The 27496-nt window shown below is 56.5% G+C and overlaps 1 protein-coding gene across 1 annotated transcript; it reads right to left on the bottom strand.

Moving 5' to 3' along the window:
- Positions 1–1193: 1193 nt before the first annotated feature.
- LOC122377689 (protein bowel-like) lies at positions 1194–27329 on the bottom strand. The gene is made up of 4 exons (XM_043358012.1): positions 27315–27329; positions 14415–14965; positions 4293–4517; positions 1194–3092 (listed from the first exon to the last, which is right to left on the bottom strand). Exons 2-4 carry the CDS (start codon positions 14939–14941, stop codon positions 2405–2407), a joined length of 1440 nt encoding a protein of 479 aa, XP_043213947.1. The 5' UTR covers positions 14942–14965; positions 27315–27329; the 3' UTR covers positions 1194–2404.
- Positions 27330–27496: the final 167 nt, after the last annotated feature.

Raw genomic sequence — 27496 nt, 5'->3', positions numbered from 1 at the left:
TGTTTTCGTATACGAAAACATACTTTTCAGAAGCTTATGCACACGTAAGCCTCCAACATCTTCACTTTTCCTTTCCACCGCAGGTTTCGTGTTGACTAATGCATTCAAAAGCATGGCCAATTATGCACTTCATGAAAATACGAATCAGATACAATTGTGTCGTCACTTCACATAAAGAAGCGAAGGCTCAAACCATAGCTCCATTCTCGCATGTTGTATTTTTGAAATAGCATTTACCACAGGCGAATTCTTAATGGACTCCTTTCTCCTTTCTCGAAAAACACATGAAATAATAATAGAAAGAACTTACGGATCCTGGCGGAAGATGGGATACATTTCCACGCGAGAACGACCAGCGAATATTTATCGCATTAGTAAGCTCCACGTGTGCTTTTGAGTGCAGTAAAACTTCTGGATCGTTTTACATAAACAGACCTCGAACCGTGCCGCTGAATGGCTCGTTAGTGAGGTCTTAAAGTGCATCAAACTCTCTGTCCGTGCCTGCTACCGTCGCATGTAGTTATCAATGCTTTTACATAAAACCGCCACCGAGAGCATTGGGTCCAAAGGGTAAATAAAAACGTGAGCTCAGTCGGAATAATGACCATTGCGTGAGTGAAATTTATCCTCTTGTGTAACTAAGGATGTTGTTGTCACATGGTCCTTCCTTCGCTTAGTTATGGATTTAAATCACAATTAAATATATCCAGCATCCAGCCCTAGCCCTCGTCTCGTCATTATTGGCTAGTGACCACCGACCATTGACCACTGACTAACAGATCGATTGGAGATATGTGGACTAGTTAGACACATTGGGGGTGGTACACTGACCAGACGCGACAATAGTTAAAAGTTAAAACTATTACAGACGTGTGCAAAGTTGAGCAAAAGTTGGCTGCCTATGGAAGCATGATCCAGAACCGTCCACAAGCTCTTATAGCGTTCGCGAGAAATGTTGAAACCTTGAGGGGAAAATAATGAATTATTTTAGAAGACGTGTAAGAAATCTTCAGATCAGCTCCTCTGCCTTAGATCGGTCGCCGGTGAGTTTATTATCTGAGCTAGCATTGAAAATTGTCTTTTTTTCTTATAACGATAATGGCCAGTAACGTGTATTTTCCAGTATCCTTTCTAAACAAACGCGGCGAGTGCTCGTTGAAGACGTTTTTTGCCCGTCGTTATGCTACAAACGCTTTCTAACAGCCAACCAAGTTTATTTACAGTTATTCAGGCACCACCATCAGTACAAGGTACTATGACCGACTCTCAATTCGTACACCGCTCCTCCTCGACGGCATATTTTTCGACACACGTTCAGCGCCATCCCAAAAGTCACCACAAATACTGCGGCGACTGCCGACATAATGCCAGCGCCCAGCCCTGCATCACACTCCAACTCATCTGCTGATATTGTGTCTGATAATGGCTACTTATAATAGGGCATATTACTAGCAATCGGAGAACCAGAGCACTCGAACAAACACGAAGGGAATACAGATCCTGACGGGGCGGGATATCCGAGGGTTTGCGCGGCGCCTGCCGAAGCGGGGATGCTGTGCCGCAATACTCCACAGATGCTCTGTGGCAATGCACCGTCCGAACCCTGTCTAACCAGAGATCGCCGCAACTCTGCCCCTCCCCTCCCCCTCCCCAGGCACACCCGCACTGTAACAACAACAAAAGGCGAGCCGAGCCCCGCTAACGGGGCCGCTTCTGTCGCCCATCGTACAACACCGGCCGGCGCCGATATCATGACTTTGGAAGCTCATGGCCGCTGTATAGATACACAGGGATTTATTATCGCTCACGTAAATATCCATCATATGGATAACAAAGGGACTCTGCATCCAGATTGTCATCAAGGCTATAAAGCAGCATGCAGCAATAATTTTGGGATAACATAACGGCAAATTCGGGCAGCTTCATCGGCAAAGCATCGTAACAACTTTAAGACAAGACTCGGGTCGCATATTCCATCGGACTTCAATGGCAGTCGGTATGATTACCGACAAGCGTCATGCACCGACTGGTCCCACGCTAAGCACCCCGTGAACACAAATAACATTTAGCACAGCCACACGCGATGCGAAGGCCTGCGAAGGCTCTGAAAGTCACACTGCGCATGCGTCTTGGCCGGTCCGGCGACTCGCCGGGCCGCACAATCACATTCATCTCGCGCGGATCGCGAGGTCTCTCCAGTAGGCGCGGTATCACCTGAACCTCGACTGACTGTCATCGCCCAGTCTCGTCCGCGACCTTAGAACGCCTGAGGCGGTCACTGAGCGCCAGAGACGGTCTCAGTGACAGGGGGTGGTCACTGAGCACCAGACAAGGTCTCAAAGGCAATCACTCGGCGTCTGTGCCGATAGCGACGCTGACCGCGTCTCCGGTCCGATCATCAGCCTCATCGCTTCATGATGTCATCTATGCTGAAGCCTGTGGACCGGCTGGCTGAAGGCTGTGCCGGACGCATTGGTGGTACGCTAACGTGTGCGCCGCCTCGGATGACGGCGTCACCACCTCGGATGACGGGCTCGCCACTACGGATGACGGCGTCACCGCTACGGATGACGGGAGCACCGCTACGGATGACGGGATCGCTACTTCGGATGACGGGATCACTTCTACGGACGACGGGGTCGCCGCTACGAATCACAGCATCCGCGCCTCCTCGAATGACGGCATCGTTTCCACGGATGAGCGGCTCGCTGCTGCGCACAGACGTTTCGGCGCTGCGGATGACGCCCTCCGCACCGACCGTAACAGCGTCATCACTCCTATGTGTGACCTCAGCGCTAGCCGCATGTGCCGTGACGACTCCGTCACCATCCTCGTGTGACGTGTCACCAGGTGCGCGCTCGTCACCCGACGATCCGACCACATCCACGTCGCTGCATTCATCTTCGGCAGGCTCGTCCTCATCTTCTTCCTCGTCTTCGTCTTCGTCGACGTCGTGCGCGTCCGGCGGGGAGGTGGTGGAGCTTCCCGCGGCGGCGCTCGGTCCGGCACTTGGTCCGGCCGTCGGTTCGTCTGCCGCCGACGCGTCGCCCAGTGAGTGGGTCAGAGAGTGACGCCGCAGGTCGCAGTTGCGCCTGCAAACATGGGAGAGAGGTCAGAGCAATGATCGGTAATCGGTGCGGCGGTGGTGGAGAGACGATTAAACGAGAGGGTGGTCGGTGTGCGGTGGATTCATCAACATCCACAACCCACATCCAAATAATCTATCTGACCTATCTTTCCTCTCTAATATCTATCCTACCGATCTATCTAGCTGACAACACATTCAAAGACCAGACAGCATGCGCCGAATTTGCTTTACGGACCAGCTGTCTCCTCTCCTCCCTCTCTCTCTCTCTCTCTCTCTCTCTCTCTCTCTCTCTCTCTCTCTCTCTCTCTCTCTCTCTCTCTCTATCTCTCTCTCTCTCTCTCTCTCTCTCTCTCTCTCTCCGAGGTCAGCTAGCATGCCAGAGAGCGGCTAAAATCGCAACCCTCCCCACACTCTGGGTCAGGTGAGTGGGGCGTAGCAGCGTGGGGCGACATTCCACTCTGGGCCTCAGGGATGGGGGGAGGGGGCGAGGGGAGGGCACGCTACATGACACAGTCTGCGCAGTACAGATCGGTGTCGGCGCGGCGCTGGACTGATGTCAACTGGGGAGGGGAGCGTGGTGTCGAAACACCGCCAGCGGTCAATTCGGGGACAGAGCGAGCCGCCGCACACGTGACGGCGTCTGGACAGCGCAGCCACCGCACTCTGTACGCAGAGGACACTTGAAACGCTACCGCTGCCGGTCGCGCTGATACGGACCAGATACGGGCGCGGACGGCGCACAGAAGCCGTACAAGCAGAGGACGGATTCCTCTAAACAGGCCACTGGCCCCGGCCGCAGATCGAGCGCTGACGGAGCGGCAGATGGGCCGAACGGACAGGCAGAGAGCCGGACAAAGAGCAGAGGTCGGTGGCGGCGTCCCCGACTCGCCCGGCCGGCCGGCAGCGGCGGCGTCTCGACATGTGGCCCGAATTCCGCGGCCGGTCTGTCCAGATACCGACAGGGTTTCCCACCGGACCGCAGCCAGTGTTTATTGCACCGATCGACCAATTAGAGCGCTTTCACACCCTGATTACAAGCCTTCTTCGAAGCCTCTAACCAACTGCTAAACCACAGCGCGGCCGAATTCTTTTGCCCCGAGCCGTGGCGCTGCAGCCACGGTCAGCTTCCCAGAACTCGGCCAGATAAACTGTTTGCAAGGCTAGCGCTGCTCGGTCAGCGATGGGCCCGGTGATAGACACCTACCTGAAAACCTTCCCGCAGGCCTGGCACTCGTACGGCTTGAGGTCCGTGTGCGTCAGCAGGTGGGTCTTGAGGTTGGAGCGCTGGTTGAACGACTTGCCGCAGGTGGGACACTTGTGCGGCGACTCCTCCAGATGGAGGATCTTGTGAACGGCCAGAGTCCGCGACTGGCAGAACCCCTTTCCGCACTCGGTGCATCGGAACGGCTTCTCCTTGCTGTGGATGTACCTGAAACAGACAAATCACGGTCAGACTCAGGTACTAAACAATAACCATGAACCAATGTGCTCCCAAGCCCACACTTTCCCGTCATAACGGGAGCTATAAACCGCAGCATACCGATTTTTAAATATAGTCGCCATGAGCTCGTACTACATTCGCTTACAATTAGACACCGTACGCCACCGCATACCCGCAGGACAGGCAGCACAAATCTCTCGTATATCCCGCATACACCAGCAGCGGCGGCCGCTGGCTCTCGCCCAGCCCGGTTCGGTTCGGTCCGGCCCGGTTCGGCCCGGTGCAGCCCCATTGTCGGTGCGGTATCGGCCACAGTGGCCGGCCTCATGCTGCATTATTCAGGCCGACGGCGCTACACATTATACCGCAGACAGGATGCATTGTCCAACAGCGCCGGGCAAGGCTCGCGCGGCAGTGTCCGGCGCCGCATATTTTCCTCCTCGGCTCACTGAGGACCGGCGCGGACAGGCGGACAAGCCGAGGACTGACCGAGGACTCGTCGAGGACACGTGAGGACCGGTGGGGGCCGGTGGCCGGCCGGCTGTGGTCGTCTGCGGCGCCCCATAAGGACGGTGTCGGTACAGCGGGTACCGTTAGCACGCCGCTCGATAGGTGCACGGCCGGCGCAGAACTGGTACCGAATCTACCGCTTCATGGAACGGCGTGGGGAGGGGAGGGCGTGCGACGCGAGACCTTGAAGCGAAGTTTATAAAACATACAGACAGGTCTGATTGGGAGTTGGCTGTAAATATAACATTATCGTCCGAGCAATTGCGGAAATAATACGCAATCTGCTAAAACAGACGGTTTCTCGATATCATGGCTAGCCCCGTTACAGGCATACCTAACCCGTTGTAAACGACCCTTCCATCTGACAGCGGTGATGTCGACACAAGTGACACGGGCCCGGAGTACGATCCCGCCCTGTCCGTCCCATCCCGGCACGGTTCTCCGTGTCTGCCACTGCCCTGGTAAGTACGAGCGAGCGGTGATGGGTGGCGGCTCCCGACTGCGACCGGCAGACAGTGATGTATGTGCGCTGACCGCTCCCGGCTCCCATACCTGCCGTCTGTCCGGGCCACGTCCCGTCCCAGGGCCGTCTCGTCCATCCCTTTACGTTTCTTCTCTTCTCGACTGTGCCGAGTGGGACGTTTCGTCCCCGAACAACCGAGATTACTTCTGGTCAATTTGGGTCCCTATTCTTCGACCATTCCGCGCCAGTCCAACTCCCCAATCCCCAACAATTCGTTGCCTATTCAGATATCCTTCGCCATTTTATTTTGCACCCATTCCACTCCCAATTTCTGTACATTCCTCATGAGTCAAACTCACTGGTCGGTACCCATTCGGCGCCAATTTGAATTACCATTCGATATCCATTCGCCATTAAAATCCCACTATCCAGCGCCCATTCGGCGACCATTCGGCGCCCACGGGAGTGCCGGCCACCGACTGTGTCCATCCGCTCGGCGGGGACCCAGGAGCCGGTGTGACGTCACCCGACGGCCGGCGCTCATTTCAGTAATTTATGGCCGGTATAGTGCTGGACAAAGTCGCAGATACATGGGGTCCCGCGGAGAGAGTACCGGTGCGGCATCGGCCAGGTGGTGGTGGATGGGGGGGGGGGCAGGGGGGATTACCGGCAGACGGTGCTGGAGTCGGGGAAATGTTCAACAGCGAACAAAATGCTTGTTGTGGTTTGGCGGTGTTGCAGTTTCTTTTGAGCGCTGTATGTACAAGCCGTTAGGTTTTCAAGGATTGCAAATAAAAGAAGGGCGTTTTATCTGTTGGACTTAGGATGCTGTAATTGTCAAGCGTTCCGCAAGCAGGCTATTTTTTGATATTATGCATTGTTTGCCTGCTGCGTCTGTTTTATGTAAGATCTTATAGCTGTGTTCTTTATACCGGAAGGCTCCAATAAAGATTGATCGGATATAGTCGAATAAATCAATAACGGCTTGAAGCATCAGAGTAAAACGAGTAGAAAACATGCATCGTGACTTCAAAAACTTGTCACAATGGTGCAAATACACTTCCATGTCTCTGTCTGCTAAATGAGCAGAAAAGCTCAAGTTGCGTGCTTTCTTTTCTCTCCTTCCCAGAATCACGACCAGTCATTAAAATATCATGAGCTTGTAAGTTGTTTCAAACATTCATAACAATCTCCTAGCGTTTCGATTTTTCCTTATCCAGAGTGAATGCATGTAATGCCCCAGCTTTAGCCGGCTGTGTCGCAGTGTATTTACAAGTCTTCCCGATTGTTTCGCCGGAATCGCTAGCCACACGAGCACACAATACGAGCGAACTGCTGCGCCTGCACCCGACAAGGGGGTGCCCGAGCTCGTAACGCCGGCCGGCGGCCCTGTGTACCTAACCGTGTCAAACGCGCCCGATCCCCAGTTTTTAATCCGACAAGCATGCATGCGGTCGACTAGCCGACTGCTGACTTCCTTTAGTCGTTGACAGCATACCGATTCGAGCTGAGCTGCATGTTGCGCCTTTTTGTTGGCCAGCTCCACTCCCATGGCTAAGCCGGGGTTAGTGGGCAGCTGTGGTTTACTTCAAGATAAATCCAGCGCCTATATATGATCGTTTAGGTTCATCACAATCATAAACTGCATTATCGCCAGCAACCGGCTGCAGTATCACCATCAACGTCTGCATCATGATCTGTAGTATCACAAGCTGCTGTATCATTAGCAGCAGCTGCGGTATCCCTATCAGCAGATGCAATATCACTATCATCTGCAGCATCACCAGCTGCAGTATCACCAGCTGCATCATTAGCTGCAGTATCACTAACTGCAGTAACCGCCGGCTGCAGAGCGGCAGCTGCGCCGTCCACTCGCCGGTGCTGATGGCGTCAGGGACGCTGGTGACGGCGGTCACCGCCGACACGGACGATAAGGGGACAGCCGGAAGACGATGAGTGACAGGCCGGACGGCCGCCGGAGACGGACCAGACGTCGCCGAGTGACGGCCGAGCTGCAGCCTGGCCGTGCAGCAGCGGACGTGCTCGTCGTTCGACCGCTGCGGCCACGTCACCCATTGGTCCGCCGACATTAATACACACGACTCACACGTCCTGACACCCCTGACCGCCCCTGGCCGTGCTCGCCTCTGATGATACCTGCTGACCATTACAGACAGACCATTTCAGACCAGTGTGGGTCTGGCAGATCAACAGGAGCATGTCTGTCAGGCGTGGTCTGAACTGCGCGATCCCCGCTAACTCTCCCAGTGTGGCATCCCACTGTAACGCAGCGGCAGACAGAGTTCGCGTGTGGAGATGGGGGCCGCGCCGCCCGACTTGGTGCCACTTATATCGCCGAGATGGGGAGCGGTGCCGTCTGAACTCCATATGCGGCGTCCAAAACTGACCAGTCTGCTCCAGATACGGTCTACGCCAGAGCCGGCGCAATGTGAGCCAATAGTTTGACCTACACAACGCGGCGTAACCTTTCCCATGCTCCAGACGGCGCACAAAGAATCGTGCCTGGATTGTGCACACTGGCATGTTCCAGAACGATGCACCTCGTACTTCCTTCGCGCCAACATCGCCTACTTCTTGAGTAACTGGAAGATATAACCAGTTCCATGCCAGCGTGACCTACGCTGTGTCACCGTTAGTAGTCCCGTGTCACCGTGACCTGAGCAGTGTCACCGTGACCTACACTATGTCATCATGACCCCTGCCGTGTCATCGTACCAGAGTCGTGACGCACGCCAGAGCCGTTACAGGGAGCCTTGTTCCGCCTCTGGCTTCGTGCGTCACACGCCGTGACAGCCGGCGTAACGCGGGGGTCGGTGACGAACACCGAGCGTGACGGCCGGCCGGAGGTGTCACGGTCCCCGCGCGGGGGCGGGGGCGGGGCGGGGCGGACTTAGGGGAGCCAGCAGCAGCGGCAGCGGCAGCGGAGGGAGCGGCTCGGGGCCACCTGGCGGCACCGCTGCAGAGGAGGCGGCACCACAGCGCCGTCCATCAGCCGACCACCTCAAACGGACCGACGGACGGGGCCGGCACGACTGGAGTCCGCGCCGGCTGTCAGCACCGCGCCGCGACCGCCGCACCCGCGCCGGGACGACAGCAGGACGACATCGGACCGACGGCAGAGCGGACAGCGGCCCGACAGTGCAGGACGGCAGAGCCGACAGCGGACCCGACAACAAAGCAGACAACAAACGGATAGCAGAAGGGCTGGAAAAGGACAGCGGAGGAACAGGGGAGGGACGGGAGGACAGCGGCCGGACGGCGGAGCCAGAGACTGAAGATCGAGCCGCCGGAGTATGAACGGATCAGAACCAGACATTCCACTGTCCTTGTCGTTTGGGTTTACCCATGCAGACAACGGTGAACAGAACCGAATTATATAATATTCACGGGTCTTAGCCGGTGGTTGTGAGGTTCTTAGCCACGTTTAAGGTAATTTTCACAAACGTCAGCTGCAAAACTCCCCGTGAGCACCCAAGCGATAAATTCTGCTTAGCACGAGCCAGACTCTGACGCGGGACCAGCGCTCCCGCTGCGACCGGTGGCCGGCGGCGCTGGTCATCTAGGCTCGGCGGCGCGCCGGTCTGCCACCCACAGCTCGCCATCTGGTCCGGCCTGGGGCAGGGAGAGCTGCTGAATAGAGGCGCGGCGCCGGCCTGCCGAGTGCCCGGGGCGCCGGGACGTGCCACCCAGGCGGCAGCGGCAGGAGCGGCGGCGGATCGGGCGCGCGTGCGCTGTCGGCCTGCCGGCGCGGCTGATCCGCGCCGGCTCGTGTCAGGTGCGGTCCTAAGTCGGCCACACCTCAGCGGCGGCCCGCCACTGGCAGAGCGGCGCGGCGCCCGCAGTCGGTGAGGAATGCGCCGCCGCCCGCCCCGCTCCGCCCCTCACCGCCGCCGGCGGCTGCAGTATGGCAACAGGTGGGCTCCGAGTGGTCCTTACCGGCGGCCGGTCAGCCCGCTGCACGGTACAGTACGGTTCGGCAGGGTACGACACGGCACGGTATGGCGCAGCACGACGCGGTAAAGCACGGTAGGTGAGGCCCACTCACCCCGCTCACCCCGCCACCGCCGCCGACCGGCCGCCCGCCCGGTGGCCGGCTCCGATCATGAATTATTCGACGGGCGGCGGCCATTAATTCTGGACATGGCGCGGTCGCGCCGCTGCAGCCGACCGCGCCGTGTCCGTCACCGGTGCGGCGCAGTGGTCGCGCCGCACCGGCACAGTGGCAGTGGCGGTGGCAGCGACTGCGGTCGGACGGGCCGGCACAGGGGCGGATCTGCCCGCCTCGCCGGACAGGGGGGCCGGCGGCGACTGCAGAAGACCCCAAGGACGGCTCGGCGGCAAGCGGCGTTACCGTGCATGACTAACGGTTTGCAGCCGAGTTGCAACCGCCGCGGCGGCGGCGGAGGGGCGCCGGCACAGCGTCGGCACAGCATCGGCCCGCCAGTGCTGTGGTCGCAGCCCGGTTTACCTGACCGGGTAGACCATATGTGACCGCCCGGCGGCGGCTCACTGCACAGCATCGCACCGCGCGCCGCACCGCCCAGGGGCGGCGGCGGCGGCGGCGGCGGTGCTGAATATGCATGCAGCCGGCGGTGGCGGTGCAGCGGTGTCCGGGTGCGCTGTCGGCCGGGTGGGCCGCTGACACCATCTCGCCACTGAGCGGCTCCGATTACCGGCAGCCGGGCGGGCCGGCGGAGGGCGACACGCCGCCGTCATCGACCCGACGACGCCCACAGCCAGGGACGGGCACAAGGTGTTTGACATGAGCGATCCGCCGAGCTGCCTGACATGAGCGCGGTCCGCCTGGACGTCCACCTATACCGCCAGCGCCCTCAGGAGTTGCCGTTAAAAGCCTTAGGTATCTGGCTACTGTGGTCCGCATCATCAATGTCAATGCACAGTCTTCTCACCACTTCCCTCCTCTCTGTCTATGCTCGCCATTACACCCAGCCTGCATAGCTAGTCGTATGACCACTGCCTCAGGGTCTGGCCACTGACCAGGGCGTCGGCCGCGGCACCTCCGTCTCAGCCCCACCGCATCGCAGATCGGTCCAGCTGGCGTCCGAGCCGTCGGGACTGCCTTTGAACGCGTTCGGGTATATTGCATGGCACAATGGGGCGAGGCTGAGAGCGTCGCCTGATTAAAAAGCCCGACCGGCTCCGCCTGCAAGTCACCGAGCGCCATTAGCCCGCGAGCGCCGCCAGAGCCGACACTGGTGAAACGGGTCGACGGACGGACGGACGGACGGACGGTGGACGGACGGGCCGACGGACGGACGGACGGACGGACGGACGGACGGGCGAGCGGACGGACGGTGGGCTGTGAACGGATGGTCGGACGGACAGACGGAGGGATAGACCACAGAGGGCGGACTTTCGGGAGACGAACGGCAGACAGGCTGACAGAGGGATAGATGGAATGCAGCGGAATTATTTCAAAGCATACGCTGAAATATTTGCTACTAAGGTTATTTCCAGCAACACAAATATGCCCCTTGCCTTAATATGAAGCAAGTTTTATGTATTGGAAAAAAATAATTCATGTTTACATAGGAAAAGGGTTATTCCGTTTCGTATAAAAGGTTGTGTTACAATAAATGTTATCAATTTCATCAATACTTTAACTGAAAATTTTCGATAGGCAAGCAAATTGAACTCGAGGGCAAAGGCTACGCCGAGGCTACCAGCAGGCCTCACACGTAAAAAGACAGCCGTCCCCTCGGCCCTCACAGTGTTTAGTGACTTGCATGCATTACATAGGCGCCCCTCCGCAGCTCGCGGTGTTGCATGTGAGCTTGAACGGGTTCCTGTGGAGGATGAAGGTCGGAGATATAATTCGGCACGATAAGACGCCGGATTTCGGCCGAGTTTAGATGGATGGCCGGAGCTGACGGCCTCGGAACGGCCGCTGCGCGCCGCTCAGCTGATGTGGAGTCTCTGCCGCATGCAGAGAATTTCCTTGAAACGCAACCGGCGATCCGGCCTCTTGAGAAGCAGTCTGATATCACATTGCTGCTACTTTTTTGGAAAGTCCCTGAGCCTCATTCATTCTAGTCTGTCTCTGCTGCGCTTCTTCGGAGAATCACACTTTAAATCCCGGAGGTTAAACAGCTATGTCAGCAAATGTAACGAGAACCTAAAAGTCGCGTGTTCACCGTTTAGTAGATACGTGCAGCGATGGGTGACGAATTACTGCGTTCTTTCAAAAGTTAATCGATTCAACGGCAGTAGCGTGACGCCGGCGAGCTTCCGGACAAAAGAGCTTTACAACATAGCTGAAAGCAATGCGAAACGGAAGTGCCTGCCATTGTTCCCCTAAACTGCAAAATGGAGAGCTTTACAACCAAGTGACATGGAACTTCTGTGCTACGAACTACGTGCGAAACAATCCAGTGTATACGGCACAATTAGGTATTGGATGCAATGGCTGCGCTCGGCTAAACCTTTGTGTTTGGGAACGTTACAGGAAATGGGAAACATCGACCGTCATTCCCAGCTTCACGGCTTGCCATTCTAGTGCAGAAGATTCTTTTCAATTATGGTTAAGCTGTCAGTGATTAGAGCCGCGCTGGAAACCCGTTTACAACTATTCCAATCAACTGCAGGCTGCCTAGTCCTTTTGCTGGGTAGGTACCCACCTTTGTAACTAAAGACGACCAGATCTAGGCTCACTGGCCCTCTCAGACTCCGTCCCGACCTCGACCCCACATGGGAGCCTGCTCAGCAGTGATAACGTTTACCTCCGACCAGTGAGCTCCTAGTGTTCCAGGAAATCAGCAGAGTCCGGATTGCCAACCGTTATACGCGGGCCAGACTTAAACACTTCAGAATGCAAACGGAAAGGATCTCATAGACTCAGCAACTCTTACGATCGCGTGACGTTAAAACATTTGTTAATTATTGGGAAACAAAGCCAGTGGTATCATAACCTTTCGTCGATAGTTTGACTAAACAGACACTGCGGTAAGAAATGTAAGCGTCCACATCCCCAACAAAATCAATTTTAACTCTTCTTAAATCTCAATTTTTATATGATATCCGACCAAACTTGCCAGGTAGCCAGTCTCCAAGCAGTACCACTGGGTTAATCCCGTTTCTCACGCCTCGGCAGCGGTGTCGCGGCGGCGGCGGTGACCAGGTCACGGTAGCGGTGACCGCCTTCTGTCGCCTGCGCCTGCTCGGAGACCGTCCAGTGCCACCGGTCCCGCCGGGGTGCGCCCACCCGCCAAACCCGTCGGCAGTCTGGGGCGCAACGGTCCGCACCTCACAGTTCACGGTTCAACACCCAGGACACCGCCCGCAGTTGGCCGCCCGCACTAAATCCCTGTCCGACGCCCGCGCTAAACCCCTGCCCAACTGCCCGACCGCCCGGTGGCTGGCTGCCGAGGTAAGAGCGCTGTCCCGTTATCATCAGCATGACGCCCGCGCAACGGCTCAAAAACTGGCTGGCTTCGTCCTCGACTGTCCCGCCGGGTTTGGGAACAGGAAATAGCGGCGACAGATTCGGCTGAGAAAATGAACGGATTAACACTCGAGGTGCTACTAGAAAGGGTTACTGGCACAACTGGTTTGCATGACACCAAGTGCTGGAGAGAGCGAAATACTGCTAACCATAAAAAAAAATATTCAACTGACACTGAGCAAAAAGCTGAAGTCACAAAAACTCAGTAAGATGCTAATGAAAAATGTTAGATTAGCGAAGCCGTCCTCAGATCTCATGACGTAAATCTCGTGACGAGTCCTCAGATCTCGTGACGTAGTCGCCACATCCGTGGGCACAAGTTCACCTTCCGGGGTCGTGGGAATATGTCATTCATCTGCAAGCGCTCTAACCAAAATCCAGTTGTAGACCTGACATTCCCCGTGTTCGTGGCCTACGCGAACACCTGCAACCTGACAAGTGCTCCGGAAAACGGCCACTTCCTCCGCTGAACCGTTTCTCACGGCCGCTGTCGGGTGACAACATTCCGGCAGGGTGACTGGACTGAACCTGACTCTGAGTAGCGCTGACTGCGCCAAAGCTGCACTCTGCGAGTTATCTGTGGTCGGACAGGGACTACTGTGGCGTGCTCGTGTCTTGACGGTGACCCTGCATGGCTTCAGTGCCGCGGAGGATGTCCTCTGACCGACCGTGCCAGGGAGGAGACCTCTGACGTACACTTTGCTGTGCCGGGGAGTCGCTCCTCCTCTGACCAATAGGATCCCAGCCGGGGAGGGGTTCTCTGACCAAGGGATGCCGTGCCGCGGCCACAGACAGAAGTCACGGTCGGCTGCCCTGACGACGGCTTCCAGGGGTCTGTGAATTACCACCGAGAAGCCACACATGGCACTAACGACCCTAATCAACTCATGGGATCATTTCGCCACCGCTGAAATAAATATGATCACGCTCAGGCTTGCCATCAGCAACCCATTGTAAGAAATTGATGACTTAACATTGACAAGCTCACGAAAACCAACATTTAACCCCATTGTTGCTTCGTGACCGGACTATTGTTCGGTCTGAAGCATGACATGGGTACTAAGTCCGGCAGCACGCGCGATGACTAAATAATGTTCCCCACCAGATCCACCGTATAAATGGTCTTGGTAAGACCCAAGAAAGACTGCGGAGCATCACTAAAGGTCAACAGGAGTGAAAGATCTTCTGGCTTGAGGACTTGACATAAATTATTCCTAATCCATGCATGACCATTGGCAACTACTTAGGTACACTTGTCTACGTAAGCCCAAGGTTGTGGAAGACTTATCCAATTCCGATATGCATTTTTTGTAGTTTATCGAATTGTGCCAGCCGTCTATGAATGAGCCTGGGTCTAAGATAGGTACTCTTGATACCTCCTGAAGCAAATAACGCATGGGAATAGGACAATCATCAATCTTTGACTTACTTGTGATCCCGGAGATGATCCTGCCGCCGGAACGCCTTTCCACAGATGTCACACGGGTACGGCCGCTCGTCGGTGTGCGTCCGCTCGTGGATCAGCAGGTTGTAGCTCTTGCTGAACTGTCGGTTGCAGAACTTGCAGATGAACTGTTTGCGCGGCCGGCTGGCGCGGCCGGGGATGCGCACATAGCGACGGTCGAACACGCCCGGCAGGATGTGCTGTGTCAGCGAGCCGAGCGGCAGCGGGCCGAGCACGGGCGCGCCGGCTCCGAACGGGCCCAGCAGGCCGGGAGCGCCGAACGCCCCCACCAGGCCCGGGTACTCAGCGTACTTGTTGCCGGGCGCGGCGCTCGGGTGCGGCGCCGGTTTGGGCGCCCCGGCGCGGCCAGCCACCACGGGTCGGAACGCTGAGGGCTCTCCCTCGGCGCCGAGACCGGCCGGGCCCGGCGCAGAGGACGGGAACGGCGGGTACAGGCCCGGCGGGTACGGCCGTGATGATGGCCCAGCGCCGTACTCCTCGGCCAGAGACATGGCGGCGGCGGCGGCGGCGGCGGCACCTGAGGGGGACAGAAAGAACGGGTCAGCTGCGAGACACACGGCAGGTGGCTGAGAACATACACAAAGGAGACAGATGGATAGAGTCGAGACAAAGCTGGGCGCACATGTATCTAAGACAGGCTATATCCAAGAACATTGGCTCGAAAGACCGAGGAGAGGAAACCGAAAAAAAAAATGTTTTCGGCAAAGCTATTCCCTTACAATGGCTAGCGCGCGAAACTCATCTCGCATTCAGCGCGCTATGTTCAAGCAGTGTGCTTTATCAACGAAAGGGCACGCACTTCAACTGAGTCACCACGCACGGGGGAGTCTACGACGACAGCCCGGGAGAGCCAGGTCAACAACCCTCTCGCCAATCCCGACGCCCTAGCCAGCCGCCCTCGTCCCTGCCTTTTGCCACACGCCAAGCTCGCCGCTCGCCATTCGCCGTTCTGGCACTGTGGACTGATCCCGATCCGGGGTAGCGGATACCCGGAGATCTTGCAGCGGGCGTAGGCGGGATGAGGCGTCACGCACGTTCCAGTCCATCCACAGAACCCCGCCGAGGCGAGCGCGGAGCACATCCTTCCCGGACACGTGATAGCCCTGAGGAACGCGGCCCTGCTCAAGTTGGCCCGGGCGGCCGATTTCTGAAGCGGCAAAAGGCGCTCTCGGTGCCCTTTCTGCGGGCGTTCAATGCCACCTAACGGTTGGGATTACAGCCCGGTGCGCTCCGCGGTTCCCCGAAAAGGTTCGACTCCCAGCTCCTCTAGCGGTGTCGGCTCATGACGAACTGCTTAAAGTATTACTTCAGAAGCGAACAACGGAGTCTTGTGGATGTCGCCAGGGATGCATTTGTGCTCCGACTCGAGCAGTCAACGGTAGCCGTTTTATTTCAATTCGTCCGACAGCTTCAATTGGATTATGGAGCTGCGAACGCTAGCGGTCCATTCCGCCACTTGAACGGGGTACGTCAGTTTGAATAAGGTGCGGGCAAACCCGATGACGAGGCCGACTGCAGAAATGTCAGAGCAGATGCCAAGCTGAGCGCCTGGGTCGGTAGCACCGGTTACTTTCTCGGGAACTTGCATGCGGTATTACAAAGCTTACCGCTGTTGGCACAGGAGTTTATCAGCCATCTGGATTACTGACTCATGGCGTCTGCGGTGACTCCTGCCATGGAGATTACATTAAGATGAGCACTGGCGCCGCAGTCGTGTGGTATTCAAATGGCTGAACTGATTTAACGCGCTGCTAGGTTAATTTCCTCGCTTCGCATTATGACTCATCAATTCAAGGGAACATTATAATAAACGTGTTCAACGTCGCTTCCATTCAGGAGAAGCCCTGGCACTGTGTCGCTGAACTGTTGCAGTCAGTAGGCGGAGTCAGGGTCGTAGAACAGGGGGAGGGGAGAGCAGCAACAGAGGGCGGGCAGGGGCGGTTCCAGGAGGGCGGGAAAGGCGGTCTCCGGGGTGGAACGGCAGAACTCCGGAAATTGTTACGGACGGACGCAGACTGTTGCTGGGGGTGTACGAGTAAGCATTTGACGGTGAATGTGCAGGGAAGTTGGATGAGAGAGAGAGAGAGAGAGAGAGAGAGAGAGAGAGAGAGAGAGAGAGAGAGAGAGAGAGAGAGAGAGAGAGAGAGAGAGAGAGAGAGAGAGAACGAGAGAGTGGGAGGAAATGAAGATAAGAGTAAGAGAGAAAAGGAAGAACATAGCTTGGAGAACAAGAAAGGTATGTAGGAGAGCAGATCAGAGCGTAGAGCGGGGAGTGAGCCATTACCAACCACCGAGTCCCCAGCGCCGTTAGATTTCGTCCGTCTGCGGTGGCTCTGCAGTTATGTCCCGTGTCGACTCGCGCGTCCCGACCTCTCTGAGTGGGCCCGTTCCTCTGAGTGTCCTCTGAGGACATCCGTCGGCAGTCGCAACCACAGCCAGCCCCTCGGTTCTGCAGGGCGGACACGGTGCATACCGACGACGGACAGAGGTGCTACGGTCATCCATCTGCCACCCAAGCCCCGCCCCGCCCCCGTCCGACTCTGCAGCGGCAATGGATCATGGCGCACCACCCAGACCCCCCTGCGACGTCAGCGGCCGCCCAAATACCGGACTGGACCGCCGACCGTGCGCTGCGACTAGCTTGCACCGGACTCTGGGCACATACATGGTGGAACGCACTGCGCCGGGGCTGCACAATGCACATGTTCCATCCCATTCCCGTGCAGGGACAATGCAGAAGCGTGCAGGATGGGAACGGTTGCGTGTTCGGGTGGTGTACGGTGCCCTGTTCACTTCCACCACCCCTCTCTGATGTGCTGTGTCATATTAACTAAAACGATACCAGTACCGTGTGACGCAGCGTATCGCATTCCACCGAAACATAAGACTTCGTGTCTGCTGAAACCGAAATACCGCACATCCAGGGATATCCAAACGCACAAAGGCCTATACATATAGGTATGTAGCTCAGTCATCGCTTTATGAAGCCGTGCCCAGCAGCGGCTCGGATCCGCCGGGTGCTGAGCTGCTCTCTGCGGGGATCCAGGGTGCTGAGCGTCAGACACGTCACCGGCAACAGTAAGAGGATTCTGGGCCGGCCGTCTGGTCACTCAGTCGCTGAGTCCGCACCTGTCGACCGCGGTTAATGCCGCCAACAGAGAGCACTCGGCAACTGTGAACCTGCTGCCCTCGCCTTTCCTGTGTCCAGTCATCATCCGAAATACAGGTATCGGGAGCAGCATCAGCTGGGTGACTGATCTAATCCAGAGAGCTTCTGCCGGTTGCTGCATATATCCAACCATGTGCTGAAGATGGACAGCTGTTACGACAGGGACACAGCCATGGCTCGTCAACAGACGCAGCGCAGCAGAGACAACTGTAGCGCTTCGGGGACATTCGCGGCGCGTTGGAGACGGCTGCAGCGCCGTCGCTCGGCGGGCGCGTGAGCGGGGGCGCCGCGGACAACCGGTCCGGTCCGGTGGCCTCGCAGCGCGGGCGGCGGAGGCGGCTGCTGCGCGCGAGGGACACGTGCCCTTGAGGTGACATCGTGTCTGATAGTGACGGCTGCTGCGGACGCCGGGGGAGGGAGGGAGGGAAGAGGAGGAGAGGCGGCGTGCCGACCTCTCGGTCAGCTGCACAAAGCGTGACCGCCCTCCCCAGCAGCGCGGGGTCATGACCTCAATAGGCCGCCTGATAACGTAATGGCTCCGTCGGTGACATTCTCATTGCTCGCAATGAAGCATGCAGCCACTGGCACTGTATTTGGAGCAGTGCAGAACAAACGGGGGCGCGGGCCTGCGCCATAACAGAGAACTACAGCCCCGGCGTAGTTGTTAGCCGTCTGCAGCGGGCGCTGGTATCCGAACCAGTTCTTGGACGCAACTGGCTTGCGCACGGCCGCGCGGGCACGTAACTTTGGGAACAAGTGCGATCAGGTGCGGCAGCTGACCGGCCTGTTTCCGGTTTCCTCCTTCGGTAACTGAATGAAAGTGCGTGCCCCGGCGCGGTCACGACTCACCCAGCCGGGCGCGGCGGCCGGTCGGCCCTTGCAGACTCAGCGGGAGTCTGTTTATCGAAGGCCGTCGTCCAAGATATATTATTACAGCGGCATGAGAGATGGCCCGGTCGGCGGACGGCGCTGCCGCCAAGACGGATGGCCGCGCTACTGATCATTAGCAGCGCGGGTATATATTTGTTTATCTCGTCTCTATCGTCTGCTGAATTTCAGCCGGCACCGCTGTGCAGACGGCCGGCGGGCGCCACGTTTACTGAGCGGGGCCGTGCCGTGCAGGGGGCCGGGCTGGGCAGTGATGGGCCGGGGTCACACAGGGGCAGGGGTCTGCCGCTGGAAGAGGTCCGCCTGGACCCCATCTGCCGCCGTTACGCGGCCGCGGTCGTCTCTGGACAAGATAAACACTGCCACCGAGCGCCGGACAGTCGGTCCATTTGGTCCAGATGGACGGGCTGAACAGAGCGCGGCCGGCCGCGTCTGGTCAAACAGGAATCGGGACCGAGGACACGAACCGGCAGGAACGAGCTCCTTAGGGTGTGGGAACTGTACCCTCTGTTTTCACCCTATCTGTCTCTGTCCTCTGACTGCGCGCGCCGGTCGATTTGGGGCAGAGTGACCGCTGTCTTTCCGGCCGGCTCAGTGCAGCGAGGCGGCCAGGGAGGTCCGAAAGGGTAGCTTGTTTACACACTACTGCTACCCGTCGGAGGCCATTAGAGGCCAGATGTCCCTGTGCTGTCGACAGGACGCGGGACGTGAGGATCCCGCCGCGGCTTAGAGTCACCGAGATACGTGCGGTGAGATGGTGCGGACACGGAGATGCTAGAATCATCAGGCAAATGTCACACCTCGGCGAAGCCACCGGACTGTAGAAGAAGGTAGGGTGTCATCGGGTGGCTGTCAGGACACTGTAGTGTCATCAGTCGACTGTCAGCTCACTGCAGTGCCATCACTCGACTGTCAGGTCACCGCAGTGTCAGCAGGACGGTGTCACGTCTGGCGCCGCCGTGCCGGCCGGTCGTCAGGCTGCGTTTTTACCGACGCCTGCGACCGCCCGTCGACTGACAATGTGCAATGTGTGCCAGTTCGCCGAACGTCCGGCCGCCAGGTCAGAGTTGATGCACGCGACAGGCGACCGACGCCTGTCACCCACCGCGACCAATGTGACGCACTCGACAACCGGCCGCTTTTGGCAGCCGTTCGCGAAAAAAGAGTCGTGACGTGCTGTAAAACTGTGAAATTTAACGTTCAGCCGTATCCGTGAACTAGCATGGAGCTACGTATCACACGTCAGCATCTGTCATGAGCCGCATGGCGTGCCAAATGTCGTACTATTCGGGCCGCGCTCAACGTAAAATGCGCACAATCGCCACATCACCGACCAACCAGTTTTGAGCTTCATATTTATTTCGAAGGCCGACGTGGTCAAGAATTATTATGAACATGAGTTGCTAGACAGTTAAGTTCCTGAACTATCGTGAAACTTGAAGTTCTCATATCAGATAGTTTGCTTACAAGAACCTTTCTCTATCAGATGTTTACTTTTTCGAGACCTAAGTCGCGCGACACGCGAAGTACTTTACATTTGTTTTACACAAAGCATAGAATACCTTATGTTATGCATTTACAATGTTTACTAGAATTTTCATCCGTCAGCAGGTAAACAATAGTATGAATACACAGCCAATAACCTTTATACAAGCCAGTCGCTGTGCTTGATATTCATATTACATATCCTAGCATCCGTTACGGAGCCAGATCCATTCGTTTCCCGCAATGATCACACACTGAACCAAATAGGATTAAATGGAACCGCACCCGGTCCTACGGATGTTTCACTCTATCTACTTCGATAAATAAGCGCGGAGGAAATAACTGCCTATATGTGTGTAGATATTTCATCAGCCATGACTTTATCCATGGAAACTTAAATAAGAGATATATTTTCGGTCGTCCTGTTTCATATCGAGCCATAATAATCGAAACCAAGCTTAAATATCACTAATGAGTACGCTCAAGATCAAGTTGGTGCACACATACCCGTAAAATGGTCCATATACATAACACACGGCAGATGAAATGCCCATGATCTGTATAATTTTTGTAAACATTGCAAACGAGTACCCAGTACTCGTAGTTTATACAAACTCCGTATACGTCTGTTTATGATGGCATGTTTCAAAGGCGGACTATAAACCAGAACGCTCGTTGCACTTAATGCCCGGCGGGCAGCGTCCCTGCGTGACTTGGAACCGTTAGCCGGAGACGGGCCATCATCCAGAGGAGAGTTGGCGTGGATCCTCAACCTTACACCGCTTCTAGGAATGTCTATGACAACATCAAGACCGGAAACGAGCTGAATGCAGTCACCATCGTGCAGTGAGGGCGGCTCGGCCCATCTGCTTCGCTTCCTAGCGTGACATGCCGCCGCTGCAGGGGGCCCGCAGGCGACCCGGAGGCGACTGAAGAGATCGCGCTGCACAGAAACGACCGCCAACTGTGAAGGGTTGAGAGGCGATTGCCAGTCGCGGGACGATGCTTGGTGGTTGGTGGTTGGTGGACCGTGGACCGCGGACGGCGGACGGTGGACGGTGGACGGTGGACCGTGGACCGTGGACGGTAGACGGTTGTTGGTAGACGATGGATGGTGGTCGGTGGACGGCAGACGGTGAACGGTTAACGATGGAGGGCAAGCAGAAACACGTATAGTAGAATGATGGTGAACGGCGGACGATGGACAGTGGACGGTGGACAGTAGGCGATGATCGGTGGACGATGGAAAGGAAAGGGCAGACGGCGGGCAGCATTATATCGTAGAATTGTGGTCGTTAGTCGGTGGACGACTGCCTGTGGACAGCGGTAGGTCGTCGTATACCGGCGCTCATTGGTCGGCAGTTAGTGCCGGCCGGCGTCGGCTCGGCGGGCCGGCCGATAAACAGCCGGGCAGTGTAAACACAGGCCGGCCACAGGCCGCCCTCTCGGACCAGTTGTTTATACTGCAGCGGTCCTGCACCGGAACCCTGCGGGACGCCGCCGCTGCCAAACGGGCACACATGGTCTCCGTCACCGGGCGGCAGCGGCTCCCAGCGCGGCCCGGCTCCCGCCGCCGCCGGCTGGCCTGCAGGACCCGCCGCGAGGTCGGCCGTGCCCGCAGGCAGAGTGCCGTCCGAGTGAGCTGAGTCAGCCGGGATGAGAGCGCCCCAAGCGTGGGATCGCGTGCGGGGTCGACAGAAGAGCGCCGCTGAGAGACCGCCTCTCCCACCGAGCAAGGGTCTGATGACTGACGCTCTGCATGAGAGGAAGGCAGGCGATGGGACGACCAGCGTCGCCTGCCGACTCGCCGTAGCGGACAGAAATACTCACTGACACGACCGGCTATAGATAGAGTTGAGTTTAGGATGAGATAGAGACCAAGCACGGGTCTGGGTGGAAAAGGCAAACAGTGATTCACCAATCACCCACAGCCCTTTTTTAACTCGACCTTATTCTTTCCTATATGTGAGTCCAGAGTCATTGCTGGGGCAGCTAAAAAGAAGTTAACAAACAGCGATGACGGATAGCTGGAAACAGCGCGCGCCACGCCAGTCTTAAAGCATAATCCATTAAAGCGGCTTTCCTAAAGCTTTTACCAAATATAGTAACATGTTTTTGGGGTTTCTTTTTTACCTGAGTCTCCAGACGCTGTTCTGCACCAAAATAGACGCAGCGGGTAAGCCGACGTCTCCTTTCGCCTCTAACCTTTTACCGTCCTCCTGCATACGGACGAGCACATGATATTCAACAGATCTCTGCACCCGATATCCCCGGCTTCCAGTCTTCCACAGCGCAACATGTGCTGTTGATGCTACCCAGCTGGGGTATGGTGTCACCGGGTCGGCGCGTTTGATGCTGATTCGGATCGTCGCTCGCCAAACACGCCAGGCCTGCTGACCTCATCGGAGACGATGAGTCGGTAGCAAAGACGACGTCGTCGGTACCCTTTGAGTCGCCAGTAATGTGCAGCTGAAGATACCGGGTAAACATTCCACCCGAGCGGATGATGACACAAAAATATTTGCCCCATCTTCATTAAGATTAGCCGAAATATGAGATCAGTAAGCCCGCAAATGTAATTTCACTGGACAGCGGCCGGCAGCATATCAAAAACATCACAGACAACTTATGAAGAAGGCGGCACAAGGGTAGCCAGGTGTGTACAATGTAGCTCGGCCTTCGCTGCATTTGTCAGGAAATGTGGGTATCCGTATCCATCTGCAAACACGGCCCTGCATGGAACTGCCCTGGCCCTACCGGGAAAGGAAATATCCTCCAGCCGTAGCGCTGCTCAAACCATCGTGCTAAACCTTGTTCAACACAGGTTGTACTTTTTGACAAATAATAGTTATACGTTTCTCTGGTATTGATTTCAAAGTAACTAAAACATAGAAACGTTAGTTATAAGTTAGTAAAGAAACGTTAGCTGTGATTGAGATGCGGCTGCGATAGTCAGCTCCACTGCCCGGGTAGACACGATCCCTACCTGGGTACCCCCAGGGATAAGTTGCTAATCGCCCGTCAGACCAGTGAGTGATGCCCATAGCAAGAGCGCGTTTTTCCTCATAAAGCGCGGAGATCGCTCGAGATAATAGTGGCTTTCGCCGAGTGATTTGTTACACCAGCCCCAAATACCGGACAAAGGGCGGTCATGCTACTGCCGCTGAGGCTTTGATCCCTATAATTAGATCGAACGTGATACTGTCATTGGTGGGACCATCCCGCAAGAGTAAATTCGCCAGTATTCAATATCATGAAGGCATGGGAAGCAATGCCTAAATTTATGCATTTGTCTTCTATCTAGCATCTGTCGTGGTACCTTAGGGCTTTAGTCATTAATACTAATAACAAGTTAATGAAGGAACTCCAAAGGGTTATTCAGTAAATTGAGGGGATGATGTATGAACGTCTATAACCTGAAAGTACAAGCATACACTAAGACAGCTAATTGAATGCAAACATGTGCTCATCCATTGCCGACCTTCATAGTTAAAATTCCCTCAATTATACCCACCCTTGCTCCGGCCGATAATTGCTTAGAAGCGGCATTGCACATTTTGTACGGTACGGTTTTTGGCTTATCTATCTTCCGTTTTTGCTTTTCTTTCAAACCTTCGTTCCGCCGATGCTACAGCCTTGCCACTCCGCGCATGCTGACAGATCACAGACGTGTGTAGTGTAGGTATGTACCAATAGATAAGGCCAGCGAAAGATATTTATTTTAATTTGTCAGAGCTTCATTTTTACAAATCGTTTCATGTTAAAATTATAACAAGATGGAAAACCAAGAACAGACCATTCTTACAAGCACAAATTGGTCTGATTCACATCCTGGCCGATCCGCTCAGAGATTTATCCCACCGGTCGGGCCCCACCTGAATTACACGGACATTCATCACCAGTTCCAGTGACACAGCGCCAACCCGGACTGCCGCCGACAGCGCCGTCCGCATTGTCACCGGTGCGCCGCCGTTTGCCGCGCGGACGGTTCACCGGGACCCCGCGGCGTCACCGCGTGGACGGCCTCGCCGGCAGTGTCCCGCCGGCGCCGCGTTCAAAGGCCATGGCACAAAACCCACAGTCACTGTCTCTGCCGCCGTTGCCACCGTCCGCTGGCCGGTCCCACAAAGGGCAGCAGGCTCACGGCCCTCGCCACTGTCCGCCGCCGCGGCGTGATATATCCGGCGGGTCTCCGACACCGGCCGCCGCCTCCAGCGTGGGCGCCGTCCTGGAGACTGCAGCAGCCGGACGGACGCACAAGACACTAGCACCGGCCGGCCGCGGCGACTGTGGCGGGCGGCGGACGGGGAGAAATGAGAATAGAAGGTGGCGTGGCGGCGGCAAGCGGAGCGGAGTAGCTAGAAGAAGCTGAGAAGGCGACGGCAGCGGGCCAAACAGTAAGAAGACTGAGAGAAGACGGAATGCGGACGGAGCGAACAGTGAGAAGGCTAGGCGGTGAGAAGGCGTCCGTCGTGGCGGAGGGAATAAGTGGAAGGAGGTGGCGGCGGGCAGAGCGGGTAGGTGAGAAGGCGATGGTCGCGACAGCCGCGGATGGAAGTCGGCAAACAAGCGGAACAGTTCTCGGTGGAGCGGATAGAAGGCAGTGAGAAGGCGGTGAGAAGACAGCAGCGCCGGCCGCGGCTGCCGGATGGAACGCGGGAGTGGCCGCCGGTGACCGGGCCGAGCAAAAAGCGCCGCCGCCGAGATTAGATCCGGACACCCGGGCCGGCCATAATGGTTTGATTACGGCCAGCGCCGGCTCCCTGTCTAATTGGCTGCCCTGCCGGCGCTGCTGGCGCCAGATCGTGACCACGGCTACCCGGCGCTGCCCCGAGCTACTCTCAGCACGCCGGGACTGTTCTTAACCCATTAATTTCTGCATTACGTCCACCTGGCTCTACCACTTAAGATCTATTCCGAACTTAACTTTACTACATCGTTCGTAGTAGGCAACCACCTGCTGCTACTCCAGGTCTCTTCACTGCAAATCTAAGTCCTCATGGTGCTTGAGCAAGTCCGTCAGCTGCCGCACCCGAGTCCCGACTTTCTCAACGCAACCGATGCGGTGCTCGTCGGTCCCTCCTCACATTCCGGTCACGGGTGAGCGATCTCCAAGTAGCCAGCTCATCACGTTCGCAGAGAACGCCGCCCCGCTCGCTGCACGCGCTGTGTGTGGCGCCGGCCAGTCGAAAGCGGGTCACATATGTTGCAGAGTGACGTCATCAGTTTGCAGTTGTGCATTGCACAGCGGCTGCCATATGGACCACAATGGCCTGCGAATGACATCCGGCAGAGCCCTGGCAGTGGTCTCTGGCGGCACCACACTCGAAATGGCACATGGAGCCGGACGTTTGCGGCCGGCAAGTGCATTTTTGTTCTGGTGCTAATTGAAGTTTATTGGTGCGACTCTTTTTCGGCACATTCAAATGCAGCGTGGTCTGTGTACTTTTCCGACACTGGAAACTCTTTTATGAGGATGTTTACATCTCTACTCTGAAGCCTTATATAACTTCACGGTGGAAAACGGTCCCACTTTGCAGCTAACTAGTTCAAGTAACGAGTAATGCAGCGATGAAGATGCTGAAGAAATGTTAGTTAGTCTATGCAGAGCGTCTGACGTTTGATCTGTGTGAAAGGCGAGAGGTTTCTCTTCTTGGTAGCACCGTATTCTTTATCCTTTATGCGCGGCAGAATAAAAAGGTAGTGGCGGTTTGGTGCGAAAAGGCACTTGACTTTAACTGGCACTTGAACAGAAGCTTAAAGGCCTCAGAGAAAAAGTTTATGGTGGGGTATCCGGCACGTGAAATCCATGAGCTAGTGGGGTTCATGTGCGATGTGCGCATCGGGCAAATAATGTCCTGGATTAGGTATGCGTCTCAAGAACCGTTGTATATTTTTCTCACCAATGCGCATATCACAAAATCATCTAACGGTGTTCACCGGTCAGATTCCTCACGGCTTTTTTGTGCATTCAGCGCAGGAGAGGAAGATTTTTAATTAGACATAGACTCTTACACAGGTTACGTAAATATTTCACTCTCCGGCTCGTTTCATGGTTACTCGTGTAAACTGTGCGGTTACAATAATTTGTCGAGGGCTGCAGAATATTAGCCATATTATCGCACACGGCTGGGCAGAATTTTCAGCATCGTGAGTGAATGTACCGATGTAATAGATGGGAGGTACTGGTGGCTGTATTGTGGCCACCATATCGTAGTGCACATCGTTGTAAATCCAGCTTTGAGGGTGTTTTGGAATGCAATCCCACTTAGCCTAGTCTGACTGTTTTATAAAAGAAACTGAAAACATAATGCAAATATGATTCACTTAGGCCTGCAGAGTGCGACAGCAAGGCTGCCTGTCGTTGTGCATCAACTGTTAGTTGAGAAACGATCTGATGAAGTGGAAAAGTGCACTCGTGTATAAAATACTGGGAACTTCACGTTCCATCGCCAATGCCTTCCGCTGGTCAGTGTTCAATGGAGGAGAAAACAGCAAATGATGAAACTTCTGTCAGAGACAAGTTAACACTAATCCAACAAATTACGAAACACTCGTACCCAGAAGCGACGGGAGGTTCTTTGTGTGAGCCACAGAAAGATAACGATCAGCTAATGTGGACCGTAAATCGCGGCCGGCATCCACGAGTGGCGACCGAGTACCGACAAAGACGGCAACTGCCCGGATTCAGCTCCTTCCCAAAACTGGGATCGACCACCAGCGATCAAATGATAACTATTTCGGCCGGCGCGTGGGCCTGCGCGCGGCCGAGGAAGGGCGGTCCCGGGGGCGGTGGCGCAGGCCAATACCGCTGCTCTAGAGGCTCCCAGAGAGGCTGGCAGGCTCCCCAGACACGCGACTGTATCAACAAAGACGGGCACGGCGGCATCTCCGCCTTCCCAGAACGACTCGGCAGCCGTCTCCTGGTAGCGGCGGCGGCGGCGGCGGCAGCGGCGGCGGCGGCGGCAGCGGGGGGCCGGACAGTGCGGCCAATTCCGATAATCCGCCGCCGCCGCCGCCGCCGGACCAAGCCACCAGCACGCACCGCGCGGCGAAGGCCGGTCGGTGAGCCGCGCCGCGCCGGGCCGGTCCACTGGCAAAAATCGCCAGAACCCGTTCCGGCGGGTCCGGCCGCCCGGCTCGGCCCGGAGCTGCGCCGCGCCGCTCCGCCGCCGCGCTGTGGGCGCTCGTTGGCATGCGGCGGCGGCGGCCGGTGTCCGCGACAGCGGGTGCCCGCCGACAGCCCCCATCAGTCAGCGAGCTGAGCTGCATGCTGACCAGGCGCGCGCGGCGCCGCACCGCCGACCCACGGGCTCCCACTGACCTGATGCTCCTGGGACTGCCGTGGTGATCCTCTCCTGGCTCCTCCGGTCTCCCGTCTCTCTCAGCTGTTCAGCTCCGATCACTGACGATTCGCGCTGTGCTCCGCGGTCCACTGCAGCGGCCCTACATCTCGCACGCACCCGGTTCGCAGATCGACCTCGCTCGCTCTGTGCTCCACACT

This window comes from Amphibalanus amphitrite, unplaced genomic scaffold, assembly GCF_019059575.1.
Source record: "Amphibalanus amphitrite isolate SeventyFive unplaced genomic scaffold, NRLGWU_Aamphi_draft 000049F_arrow, whole genome shotgun sequence".
NCBI classification, from domain to species: Eukaryota; Metazoa; Arthropoda; class Thecostraca; order Balanomorpha; family Balanidae; genus Amphibalanus; species Amphibalanus amphitrite.
Note: the sequence above shows the minus strand (reverse complement) of the source record. Positions and strands in the feature narration are given on the sequence as shown.

Coding starts and splice junctions, on each gene's coding strand:
- LOC122377689 (XM_043358012.1), bottom strand. CDS start 14,941: ATGTCTCTGGCCGAGGAGTACGGCGCTGGGCCATCATCACGGCCGTAC. Junction 4,518..14,414: donor GATCATCTCCGGGATCACAA/GTAAGTCAAAGA, acceptor TGTCTGTTTCAG/GTACATCCACAGCAAGGAGA. Junction 3,093..4,292: donor GCCTGCGGGAAGGTTTTCAG/GTAGGTGTCTAT, acceptor CCATGTTTGCAG/GCGCAACTGCGACCTGCGGC.